This window comes from Pneumocystis carinii (assembly GCF_001477545.1).
Source record: "Pneumocystis carinii B80 chromosome Unknown supercont1.2, whole genome shotgun sequence".
In the NCBI taxonomy this organism is placed as follows: Eukaryota; Fungi; Ascomycota; class Pneumocystomycetes; order Pneumocystales; family Pneumocystaceae; genus Pneumocystis; species Pneumocystis carinii.
Genome location: NW_017264714.1, coordinates 465,235 through 476,875, shown reverse-complemented (window position 1 = coordinate 476,875; position 11,641 = coordinate 465,235). Strand labels below are relative to the sequence as shown.

The following is an 11,641-nucleotide window of genomic DNA, read 5'->3' as shown; positions in this document are numbered from 1 at the left end:
TTCTAGTAAAACCAGATTTATACTAAACTTACCATTTCCAATCTTAAAAATAAATATGTATTTTAGAAATAAAGCAGTATATCATAACATTTAAATTATTTGTTTAAGTTGGGATCTTTAGTAGATATTTCATTTTGAAGAAAGTTAATCCAAAGATCAGACATTGACTATGTTATTTAAGTATAATGTAAAAAATTATATATTTACTTTACTTTATTATCAGATAAAGCCTGATTTATATGAAATTTATAATCAAAATTTGAAGAATTATACGATAATGGCTCCGAAGAAACATTAGAACCGAATAAAACATCTTTAAATGATGATTTTCTTGATCGTATCAGTCCTGAAAGCTCCTTCTGCTCATCTGTCCATTGAAGAAATGCAGACATTAATTGCAAAATTTCATAACGTTTTGCATCATCCCTTGGAAGAGTAATAAAAGACAAAATAAGATTCGTAACAAGTTTTCTAAAGAAAGTAAATAAAAATAATATAGAAACCAATTCAAATAATACTTATCAATATTGTCTTCTGAATTGTTTCTTCTTAATAAGTTTAAAGTTTTCACAAGATGTTCATTTAAAATAACAGCTATTAAAATAAAAAAGAATACTATCATATAAAATTCATACCTTCATGTCTTAATTTACCAATAAGTAAATTTTTCTCTTTAATCTCTTTTTCAAATACTTTAAGTCTTTCAATTTCCTTTTTATCTTTCTCATCTTCAAGGACTAAACTATTTATTTGAGCTTCTAATTGGCTATTTTTGTCATTAAGAGTATCTATTTTCGCTTGTAATTCATTTGTAGCCTCATTAAGATCACTTTTATAATCTGGTAACATTAACAAGAAAATAATAACAATTATAGAATTACCTTCACTAATCTTATCAATTTTCATTTTGTATTCATCAATTACTTGATTATTTTTTTCATTTTCTTTTTTAAGGTTATTATTTAAACTTTGACTCTGTTTTAATGAATTTTCATATTCTTTAATTCTTTCTTCAAAATCATCCACTTTCTTTTTAAAATCATCCTTATGGCTTCTTTCTTCTAATGCTATTTCCTTCCAATCTTTTGATATTTTTTTATATTTCTCAAGATTCTCAATATAATTAGACTGCTGTTTATATAAAATATCTTTTTCATTAATCCAGTTCTTCTCTGACCGATCAATTTTATCATGCAATTCAACAATTTCTTTTGATTTTTTATAACAATCATTATTGGTATCAATAAGTTCTTTTTTCAGGCAAGAAATTTCCTCTAAAAGAGCAGAATTTTTCTTTTTAAGTTCTTCTATCGTTTTCTTTGTAGATGCCAAATCTTCCTAGAATTATAAGACCTAATATAAAAAGTTTTAAGTTATATATACAGAATCAGCCTTTAATTTCTCTTCAAGACCTTGTTTTATTGAAGATAATTTTCCCAATAAACCACGATATTGCAATTCAAGCTGTTGCTTTTCATCTAGAACAGTTTCCAATTTCTTTTCATTCTCTTCAATAACACTATAAAACCGGCTCTCTTGAGCTTTTAATGAATCCTGTAATTTTGAAATTTCTAATAAAAAAAATTCTCGCTCTTGTAGCCATGTTTTTTTCAAATCAACAGAAACTTCATTCTCATTCTCCCTATCATAATCTTCCTTCATTTCATTCATTTTATTTGATATATTACATGTTTTAGTTTTATTGATTATTTGTTCCATATTATTATCAATATGACTATCCAATAGCTCCTTTCTATCACAATATTCATTTCTCTCAGGAATATTTGAAGGTTCCTTAGTATTATAAGGAAAAATACAGCTTAATACAAATAAAATATACCACAATAAACCTTTGTAACGTAGATAGCTTATTTAATGATATTTCCTGGGCAAATGTCTGATTATTTTTTAAAGATTTATCTAAAGCAAATCCTTCTATTAAATTTTCTCTATTATCTTCAAAAGATTGATTGTTATTATGTTTTTTCTTTGCATTTGGATTCTTTGTTTTAAATTTCATTTTTTGTCCTAAAAATCTATTAATAAAGCCAAAATTAATAGCAAAAAAACTACCATAAGAATAGTTTTTTTGATAAGATTTACTCATATTTCTGATTCAGCTCTTTTAATACTTCTAACAAACTTTATATCCTCTTAAAACTCTACGTTTTCCTTAACCAACCCTATAATTTAGTGAAAATTTTAATATAAGAAAATAAAGAATATTTACCTGATCTATAACTCAAATATATCTATTATGAAACCTCCAATCCTTATATTCCTTATTTATATTTTTTTTTTGATATTCATATTTTATAAAAAGTATATTTTTTCCTATAATAATATAGTATTTAAAATAATTAATATTATCCTGATAGAATCCTTAATAATGATAATGACATTTGTTGTATATTTTTATTCTGAATCTTTTTTTTTATATTCAAAATATCTCTTTTTTCTTAAAATAAAAAATCATCCTGTTAATTTCTAATATTAATCCAAGAAAATTCCCATATTATTTCCAATAAATTCTGTCAATTTACTAGGTATTTTTCTTCATAATTTCTTTAAACTCTATTTTCACATCTATTTGCCCTTTTTTTTTCTGAAAAAAAAATATTATTTATAGAATAATTTCCCTCTATTTAAAATATATTAAATCTCTTCTTTATATTCATTTTATCATCTGTTAGACCCTCTTATTTTTTATGCACTCTAATAACACAGCTGCTTCTAGGCCTCATTTCGATAAGTACGGAAGACAACCTCAGATGAAACATATTAGATTATTAAGTGTCTTAAACCCTTTAAAAATAAAGATTAACCCAGTTTTTTCATATAGAAACATAAGAAAATACCATGAAAAAGATAATAACCTTTTTTCCCCGGGTTTTAAAGCTTATTTTTGAGAACTTTTAGATCATTATAACAATCCAAGAAATGTAGGATCAATGAAAAAAGAAGATCCAGACGTTGGTATCGGATTAGTAGGAGCACCAGCATGCGGAGATGTTATGCGTTTGTCAATTAGAGTGGATTCGGAAGGACGTATATCAGAAGCAAAATTTAAAACATTTGGATGTGGATCAGCAATAGCATCATCATCATATATGACAGAATTAATCAAAGGAATGAAGCTTGAGGAAGCGTCGAAAGTGAAGAATACAGAAATTGCAAAAGAACTTTGTCTTCCTCCGGTTAAATTACATTGTTCCATGCTTGCAGAAGGTTTATAGAGATATATAGAAATGAATCGACTGATATAGTCCAGATGCAATTAAATCAGCTATTAAAGATTATCAATCTAAATCAAAGAATCGTTTAGATGCATCACAAAAACTTGATACCTTAAATACATGATAATGAAGAAGATTAGTGTTAAAATACTTATTTGTATTTAGTAGACTGTTATTACGATTAGTTTTATTTATCGTTAAAGCTTATTATTTATTTTTGATTAATTATTATATGTATAGATTAATTTACCAAAAACTACACCACCCAATATAACATTGACTTAAATTTTCTAAAGATGTTGCTTGTTGAATTAACCTATTAACTTGGCTTGGAATATCTAATTCTTGATTTAATTTAAAATCTCGACCAGTTAATTTGTTTGAAACACGGTTAAGTACATTGACAGCACTCTGATTGGAAATTTCATAGCGATATTGTGCTTTCCAAGTTGATTCATTTTCTTGATTTTGTTTAGCAGGTATTTTTGAAGATTCATTCTGTTCATTTCGATGTGTAGCAACATTAGGATTTGTATTTATTAATTTCCAATTGACCAATGGGTCGTAGACAAAAGCTTCCAATAATGCCATTAATGATTCTTTATTATCACGTAATACTCGCATTACATGTTCACATGTTATTCTAAAACTTCCTTCTATACCACTAACTTCCATTGCATTTGTAAGCATTCGTGTAAGACGAAAAGGAATCTTTTCTGGAAATTTTTCTCTATTCATTGCAACTTCAAAGCAATCACCAAAATCTATATGAATAGCTTTTCCTGTATGACGATCTAGCATAATATTTGATGGATGACGATCCCCCAATCCCAAGATATAACCTACCATTGACATTACAGCTAAAGATCTCGTATAATTTGTTCTACGATCTAGCCAAACCTCACTATTCTTACTTTTTAACCATAAAACTCTATACAAATCTTGTCCAGTAGTATTATCTAATGCATATTCAAAGACCTCAACTTTTTGAAGCAATGTAAGATTATCATAATCTGGAGCCATTTGAAGCATTAATCTATGTTCAATATTAAGCAAAATTTTACGACTTTCCCGGTAATCTTTGATTAAAACATGTAATGTATCACTATCTGGAACCCATCCTAATAACCCAGAATTAGGCGATAAAGGAATTACAGGATATCTTTGAATATTAAGATGTCTTTTAAATGATTCTGAATCGACAGACAAAAGAGTATTCACTAATCCAAACAATTGCATTACTCTTTCATCTTGTCTAATGTCTTCATGTCCTTTTAATACATATTGATAATCCTTTCCATCACTGCCTCTAATAGTCAAGCGTCTTGGTCTTTGTTTAGAAGTAATCACAGTAAATGTAGAAGAAAAACTAATTATTCTAATAATCGGCTTTTTACTCACATAAGTACCAGGAACTGCCAATTCAAGATCTACTGCTGATAAAATTTTAGGTGAAACATATTGCAATTCTAGTGTAGTTAACTGCGGGAGCTGCTTTGTAATCTTTCGAAATACCTAAATATATTAATTTATTTGTATATAAATATAATATAGAATCATACTTGATAATAAAGATCCCATGCTTGATTTAAATCCCCAATTTCACCTGTTTTACGATATTTTATACACCATTCCCTTGCTTCTTGAAGATCTCGACCAAATGCTTGATGAAACGAGATTTCTCGAAGTGTTTCTGGGCCCTAAAAAGTTATTCTAATACTATTATTATAAAGTGTAATACCCTTTCTAACATTTCATGCAATGGCTCTAAAATATTAAACATTGCTTCAATATTATGATCTCCAAAATATAATCTAGAAGCCTCCTCTAAGCCCTCATGCCATTGTTCATGCCATAATATAGCCACACGAATCAATTCATGACTTACAAGCAAAGCCTGTTCAACTAATAATGCGCTATGATTTCGAATCTTATCAATAATTTCTAGAGCAGACTTCTGACGAGAAATATTTTGAGATTTTGATGCTACTGTAAGAGGGTACACAAGAGCCTGTGGATGTGATTTCCCAACATCTGCTAAAAGCTGATGAATAGATTTTTGAATATTACTATTTGGAGAATGGATACGAGCAATAAGCTATATAATAAAGGTTATTTTAAAAATAAAAAACAGTTAAAAAACCTGAGGAATAACATCTAACCATGTATCAATGCTTACAGATGCAATTCCTTCTAATATAGAAGAACCAACTTGTAAATGATTTCCAAATTTAAACCATAAATTTAATAATCTTAAAGTGTCTTGAAGAGAATTCCCAGTGCTTAATGCTATAGAACGAAAAAATCCTAATCATAAATAAATGTGTGACATAATAATAATAATAATAATACTAACCTTTAATAGCAGGCAAAATATGTTCATCATAAATTTCAGGTGATAGATTTTTATTTTCCTTCTCATAAAAAGCTACCACTTCAAAATTAGCTAAAGCCCATGAATGCCAGGCTTTATAATATTCAGGATCATATTCTGTTGCGAGTTTGTAGGAATGAAGGATTTCAGAAATATTTGTTTTTGTCAAATTTCCTTGGAGAACACTTTGCCATTCACCTTGCTTATGATAACATCGAGATAACAGTTTGGAATAATCATTATAACTAGTCTTTTTTTCTTGATCAAGACTTAAGGATTGAAATGTTTCATTTATTGAAGTAATTTTTAAATCTTTTGATAAAGAATTGCTAAATTCTTTAAGACGCTCAAGAGCTTCATGTTTATCATCTGTTTCCCACATATATTTTAAATGAGTATATACAACTTTTGGTGGGACATTAGTAGATGACTAAGATAAATTAATTAAATATTTAGATTATATCAAAAGGAATACCGGGAGATCTCCAATAGACTCATTAGTATCAAGTAAAGAATTCAATGATTTTTCTGCTAAGCCTAAACGTCCTGATTTTCTGCAAAGATTGGAGAATTTTATCCACATTTCCATATTTTCTTTTGGTGAAATAACAAGAGCCTTCATTTTTAACATACGTTGCCAGACTTCAACATTACGTTGACAACCATTAAGTCTAATAATATGTTAGTTATTAAATTTTTCATCAATATGTAACCTTTTCATCCAAGTTTTACGCATTGTAGACTGAATTTCAGGATGTTCATTGTTTTGCTTGTATATTATAATTTCCTCCAATTCTGCTAACATTTGCACACGAACAGCAACACTAGAAATTTTAAAAAATGCAAAAAAACATATGAATAATTTACTAATATGCTCTGTTGTAACTCTCTCCTATAAGAGCCGTAAACTCTGTATCAAGTAATTCCCTAGCCTTAGAAATATGAAAAACAGTTTCATTAAATTGGTTACGGTGTAAAGAAATTATTGCTTTGAAGAAAGATTTGTCCAAAGATTCATGTTTCATTGATGAAATATAATCATCCATTAATTCCCATTGACCCAATCCCCAAGCTGCTGCTGCTGCTAAAGGAGAAATAGATCTTCGCATATCATTAGTAGCAGTCTCCCATCTTTCTCTTGCAAGTTGAGAAAGTAGTTCCCATTCTCCTAATGCATGAAGACATCTCATTTTACCCATAGTTACTTCAAATGAATTATCTTCAATAGAACGTTTTTCATAGGTTGCTAAAGCATCTTCCCATCGTTCAAGCTTTTCATACCATGTTTCTTTTAATTCAAGGTTATGTTGCTGTGCATAGCTTAATATACCAATAGCTGCATCTGGTTGTTGTAAATGATTATTAATACTTATTAAAGCTTCAATAGTATCAGTAGATGGTTCTGAAATAAATTCAAGCTCTTTATAGTGCAATGCTTTTGCGAATGCATGGCATTTTGCTGCATATGCACCTAAAGTTCTGATATCTATTGGTAATGTTTTATCATCATGTTCCATAAACTCTGCTAAATTTAAAAGATTTTGCAAAGTTTCAGCAGGTATATTAGGTGAAGCCAAAGCTATTTCAATAGATCTAACAAGCTCTTCTTGATAATGATCAGACAATTCATTCCAACATGAAAGAAATGCAACATTGAATAATTCTCTTGATAAAGGATAATAAACAGCAGCTAAACTAGCACAAGCCCTCAAAGCATGAGATGGAGACTCTTTTAATAATTCAACGCTTAATCTGCGAATCCATTCTTGCCAATCATCTTTTGTAGATTTTTGAGATGTCTCCCATGCATTTTTTAAATGTTGTTGGTTAACTGATAATTTTTTCGCATTAATATCAGCTGAAGATGCATCTTCTATCCTTCTGTCGCAAAATCTATTTATTTATTAGTGAATTACTTTATAAATATATATTACTTTTCATCAGAATTTAAGTCTTGAGGAAGTGATTCACCTTTTAAAAGCCTTGATACTAAAAGCTCATAATTTTGATGCTGAATATGATTATTTATTAAGCACTAATATAAATTAAGAAAAATTTTAAAAGATAGAAAATATACTTTATTAATCATAGGAATAAAAATAGTATAATCAAGGCCAAGTTGAAATACTAATGCACATAAAGTGTCCATGGAGGCTACTTTCAATTCATGTATTCCAGTTGAAAGAACACGTGCAAGAGGATGAATAATTCTAGAAGCATGATTAACAAAATTAATTTTGCGAGATAACTGAGCCACTGTTTGAATAGCAATTTTGCGCAATGATACAGGAAGATCATGTCTTTCAAACATCTTAACTACAACCGGAAGTATAAGATGTATATACTCCTCAATATTAGATCCAAATACAACAAATGAACGAAGAATTTCCTGAGTAGACTGTCTATTGTCTGTAGTATCTGTTTCAAGTACCTGAAGCATCAATGAAAGAAGAGTTGGCAAATATGCTTTAAATTCTCCTTCAAGAGCCATAACAATTGATTCAACAAGAGAAAGAATAGTAATTTGAAGTGTAGAATTAGAGTTCCAATAATCATAAATTAATTTAAAAATATCACTTAAATAATTTCTTATATGCTGCTTAACAATAGTAACAAGAATACTCAATTGTTGAAAATAAAACTCTAAAAGACTCGATAAACATATTTGCATTACAGAAAGAAATCCAGGAATTATCTATATACTCAATATGATTTAAAATTAATATTTGAAATATACCTGAGGTAAAAATGGAACACATTTTAATCCTAATGTTTTAAAAACATACATAATTGCTTGAATAACAGAATAATGATAAGTGCTTAATGATGAATCTTTAAGGATAGTCATCAGAATATTAATTACAACAGTTGGATAATATTCCTCAGATGAAGGACTCATTCCTTCTATTAAAAGAGAGACATCAGATGTAGCTGCTTTTTGTTCATGTATATGATCTTCAGAAGTTTCTTCAAGCATCTAACTAGATCAAAAAAAATAATATAAGAAAAAAAGAAAAATACCTGATATTTATATGGATCTAATGCACCTAAAATACCAATGACTTTAACAGTTTCTTTTCTAACAGTAGAACTCTGCTCAGTCTTAAGAATATTGATTAATATATTAAACAATGATGGATATTCAATATATGGATCAATAATATACCCTGAACTAATTGCCAATCGACCTAAAGTCCGAAGTGCAGCATCTCGTTTTACAGCTGAACTCTGATCTTGCAATATTTCAATAATTAGCGGCATAAGATCAGGAATATATGGTATTATATCTTCTCCTCCAACAACAGCTAATTCGCCAAGAGCATTTAAAATACTTGAGACTACACCAGGACTAGGGTCACGAGCTTTTTGAATCATTATTTTTAGCATTGGTTTGACATAAGGTTTTATAAGTCTTTTTGCTGTAGAAAATAACAATCCTAATAAGCATGCATTTTCTTCCTTATTACGACTTATGGAATTGATTAATGGAAATAAAAATAACCCATAAAAATACCTTATATAAGAATATTCTAACTCAGTCAATAATTGAATCAAAGTCTTTCTTAATGACGGCATAACATAAGCAGGATTATGAAAAGTTAACCGACCAATAATAGTAATTGTAATTTCTCTAATAGCAAAAACCTCATCATTTAGAGCAATAAACAACGAACGAACATTTTCGGCCTGAGCAAGGTGTCTATCAAATCTCTCATCCAAAGATGATAATACAATTTGACGAATCATAGGATCTTTATTAAAAATAAGAATATATAAAAATATAGAATCTTAATATATCTACCTGAGTCAGTGATTCCAACAATCAATAATTTTTCAAGAATTTCTCCAACCATTTGTATAGCATGACTACTTGTTTGGTAGCATATTGGATCTCTAATAAATAGCTGACAACATGTCAAAGCTGCCATTTTTCTTACTTCTAAATTATCACTCTCTAAATAAGATATAGCACAATCTCTAATAAATTCATTCAAAGCATAACCTGGAAAAACTTTAAAATAATCCAAGATAGATAAATAATGTGCTTACCAGAAAAATCAAAAGTTCTTAAAGTATTTAATGCCAAAATAATAAACTCACTATCCTTATTATCATAAATTTTTGGATCATAAATTGCCAAAGAATTAGATTGAGTAGAATGTGATGTAGCAGGTGATCCCAAAACTTTAAAAGGTTTACCACTTAAAATCATAGAAAGAAGATTTAATAATCTTTCTTGAATTATAGGAAAAAAAGATGGAATATGACATGTAAGATCTACTAATGCTTGTCTTAAAGGTTCACTTAATCCACAACCTAATAACGTTAGAAAATTCATTAAAGAAAGATAACAAATATTACAAAACATCATGTCAAGTAATTGATGTAAATATTTCGTTAAAGAATTCCCAACTGCTATAGCAAGCATACTAATACATTGAAAAATTGGAGCTTCTTGAGCTTCCCGATTACGTCCTTTTGCTGTAAGACCTTCCTTAATGATTTCTAAAATAGAATCAAGATACGGCTCTATATTATTTCCAACAGCAACAGCAATATGACCAATTGCAGCAAAAGGAGATGTTCTATCTCTATTTTTTTTTAATTGCCCTAAAAGATGAAGCATAGACTTATGTAAGTAGGATGAAACAAATTTCTCTGAATTATAACCAGCCAATATAGGAATTAATGATACAACAGTACGTCTTATAAGAGCCTCTTTGTGATCTTTATAGCTTAATACGACTTCACATACATCAACATATTTATCATGCATAAACTATCAATTATTAATGAAAAATTAAGAAAATAAAGGCAACAACTGTTCCTGATTTAAGCAATAATTCTTTATACGCTAACAAACTCCCATGAATATAGTCATAATTATTAACTTTAAGCCCATATTGAGCTTCCTCCAAAATTTTCACATACCATTGAATACACAATTGACTTTCTCTTTGATATATAATTTCCAAACATGCACTAAGTGCATCTGCTGCAAAATTTCGTGTTGTTACTTTTGATTCTCGTAAAGCAACCCATATCAAATCAAAAATTTGAGATACATATGAATATATCAGAGTAGGCGAATTCAACGCTAATTCTTTAAGAACAAGCACTGCTGCTAATCTTCTATTTTCATTCCTATCCCCTTGAAGCCATTCCATAGCTCTTTTAACCTCAAATTCAACAAATTCTGACGTTAGAGTTCCACCAGGGACAGCTAAACGTCCTAACGCCTTCGACGCTAATATCATTATCTGCGTATCATTACCAGGTAACACAATTCTTAAATAATTCGCAAATCTTGTTATTTTCACCGTATTTTCTTCTCCATCATAATCAATTAACTTATCTTATCAAATAAGACCCCCATTAATACATATATTTATCATATACCAATAACAATTACTCCACTAAGTCTCTCATAACTATCATTACTATGAACTAATTCATATATTCTCCGATTAATATCATTATTAAATGAAATAAACGCATCCCTTTGCATCTCACGAGATGTTGATACAACCTTACAATATAAACAATCAATATATTAATATTTTTATTCTTTTCTCACATATTCCTTTAAATCATTTGCTATCTTATTTCTAATTTCCTCATTTCTGCTTATATTAACCATAAATCATCCTTTTTTTCCCGGAAAAATTCACCTGTTCTTCAGATCTGAGAACAATTTATCTAATTTTGATGAATATGTCGGCATCTCTAGCTCTTAACCATCTATTTGATCTCAATTTTTGATTATCCTTCGTTAACTCCCACAAAAATACTGGATTTTTTTTTTTACTAAAAATCCTTAATAAAACAATAACAATCTCTTCCTAACCTTATATCCTTATCAAAAACACTGTATTATCTTCTTTACTTGTATATTTTTTAAAATATATTTTTCTTAAGCTAAAACCCCTCTAACCTTAACCTTAAAAAAATTTTGTATACAACATTAAACATTTAATTTTTTTCCTCATATTTAATCTCTATTTCTCTCTTAAATACACTTGTATATTAT

The 11,641-nt window shown here is 28.6% G+C and overlaps 3 protein-coding genes across 3 annotated transcripts; 1 reads left to right on the top strand and 2 right to left on the bottom strand.

Annotated features, from left to right (window-relative positions):
- Positions 1-55: 55 nt before the first annotated feature.
- T552_00526 (hypothetical protein) lies at positions 56-2,153 on the bottom strand. The gene is made up of 8 exons (XM_018369141.1): positions 2,074-2,153; positions 1,841-2,028; positions 1,384-1,794; positions 882-1,338; positions 636-839; positions 519-594; positions 213-471; positions 56-167 (listed from the first exon to the last, which is right to left on the bottom strand). The coding sequence occupies exons 1-8, from the start codon at positions 2,105-2,107 to the stop codon at positions 96-98; spliced, it is 1,701 nt and encodes a 566-aa protein (XP_018227410.1). The 5' UTR covers positions 2,108-2,153; the 3' UTR covers positions 56-95.
- A 555-nt stretch (positions 2,154-2,708) lies between these two features.
- Positions 2,709-3,360, top strand: T552_00525 (iron sulfur cluster assembly protein 1, mitochondrial; the record flags this gene model as incomplete). Its single annotated transcript, XM_018369140.1, has 3 exons — positions 2,709-2,889; positions 2,920-3,228; positions 3,272-3,360. The coding sequence occupies 3 exons, from the start codon at positions 2,709-2,711 to the stop codon at positions 3,358-3,360; spliced, it is 579 nt and encodes a 192-aa protein (XP_018227409.1).
- A 78-nt stretch (positions 3,361-3,438) lies between these two features.
- Positions 3,439-11,379, bottom strand: T552_00524 (hypothetical protein). The gene is made up of 20 exons (XM_018369139.1): positions 11,283-11,379; positions 11,189-11,234; positions 11,011-11,140; positions 10,434-10,966; positions 9,973-10,390; positions 9,661-9,927; positions 9,413-9,613; positions 9,125-9,362; positions 8,632-9,079; positions 8,348-8,587; positions 7,688-8,305; positions 7,545-7,645; positions 6,478-7,503; positions 6,324-6,434; positions 6,086-6,281; positions 5,593-6,040; positions 5,380-5,543; positions 4,978-5,334; positions 4,799-4,936; positions 3,439-4,751 (listed from the first exon to the last, which is right to left on the bottom strand). The coding sequence occupies exons 1-20, from the start codon at positions 11,333-11,335 to the stop codon at positions 3,483-3,485; spliced, it is 7,002 nt and encodes a 2,333-aa protein (XP_018227408.1). The 5' UTR covers positions 11,336-11,379; the 3' UTR covers positions 3,439-3,482.
- Positions 11,380-11,641: the final 262 nt, after the last annotated feature.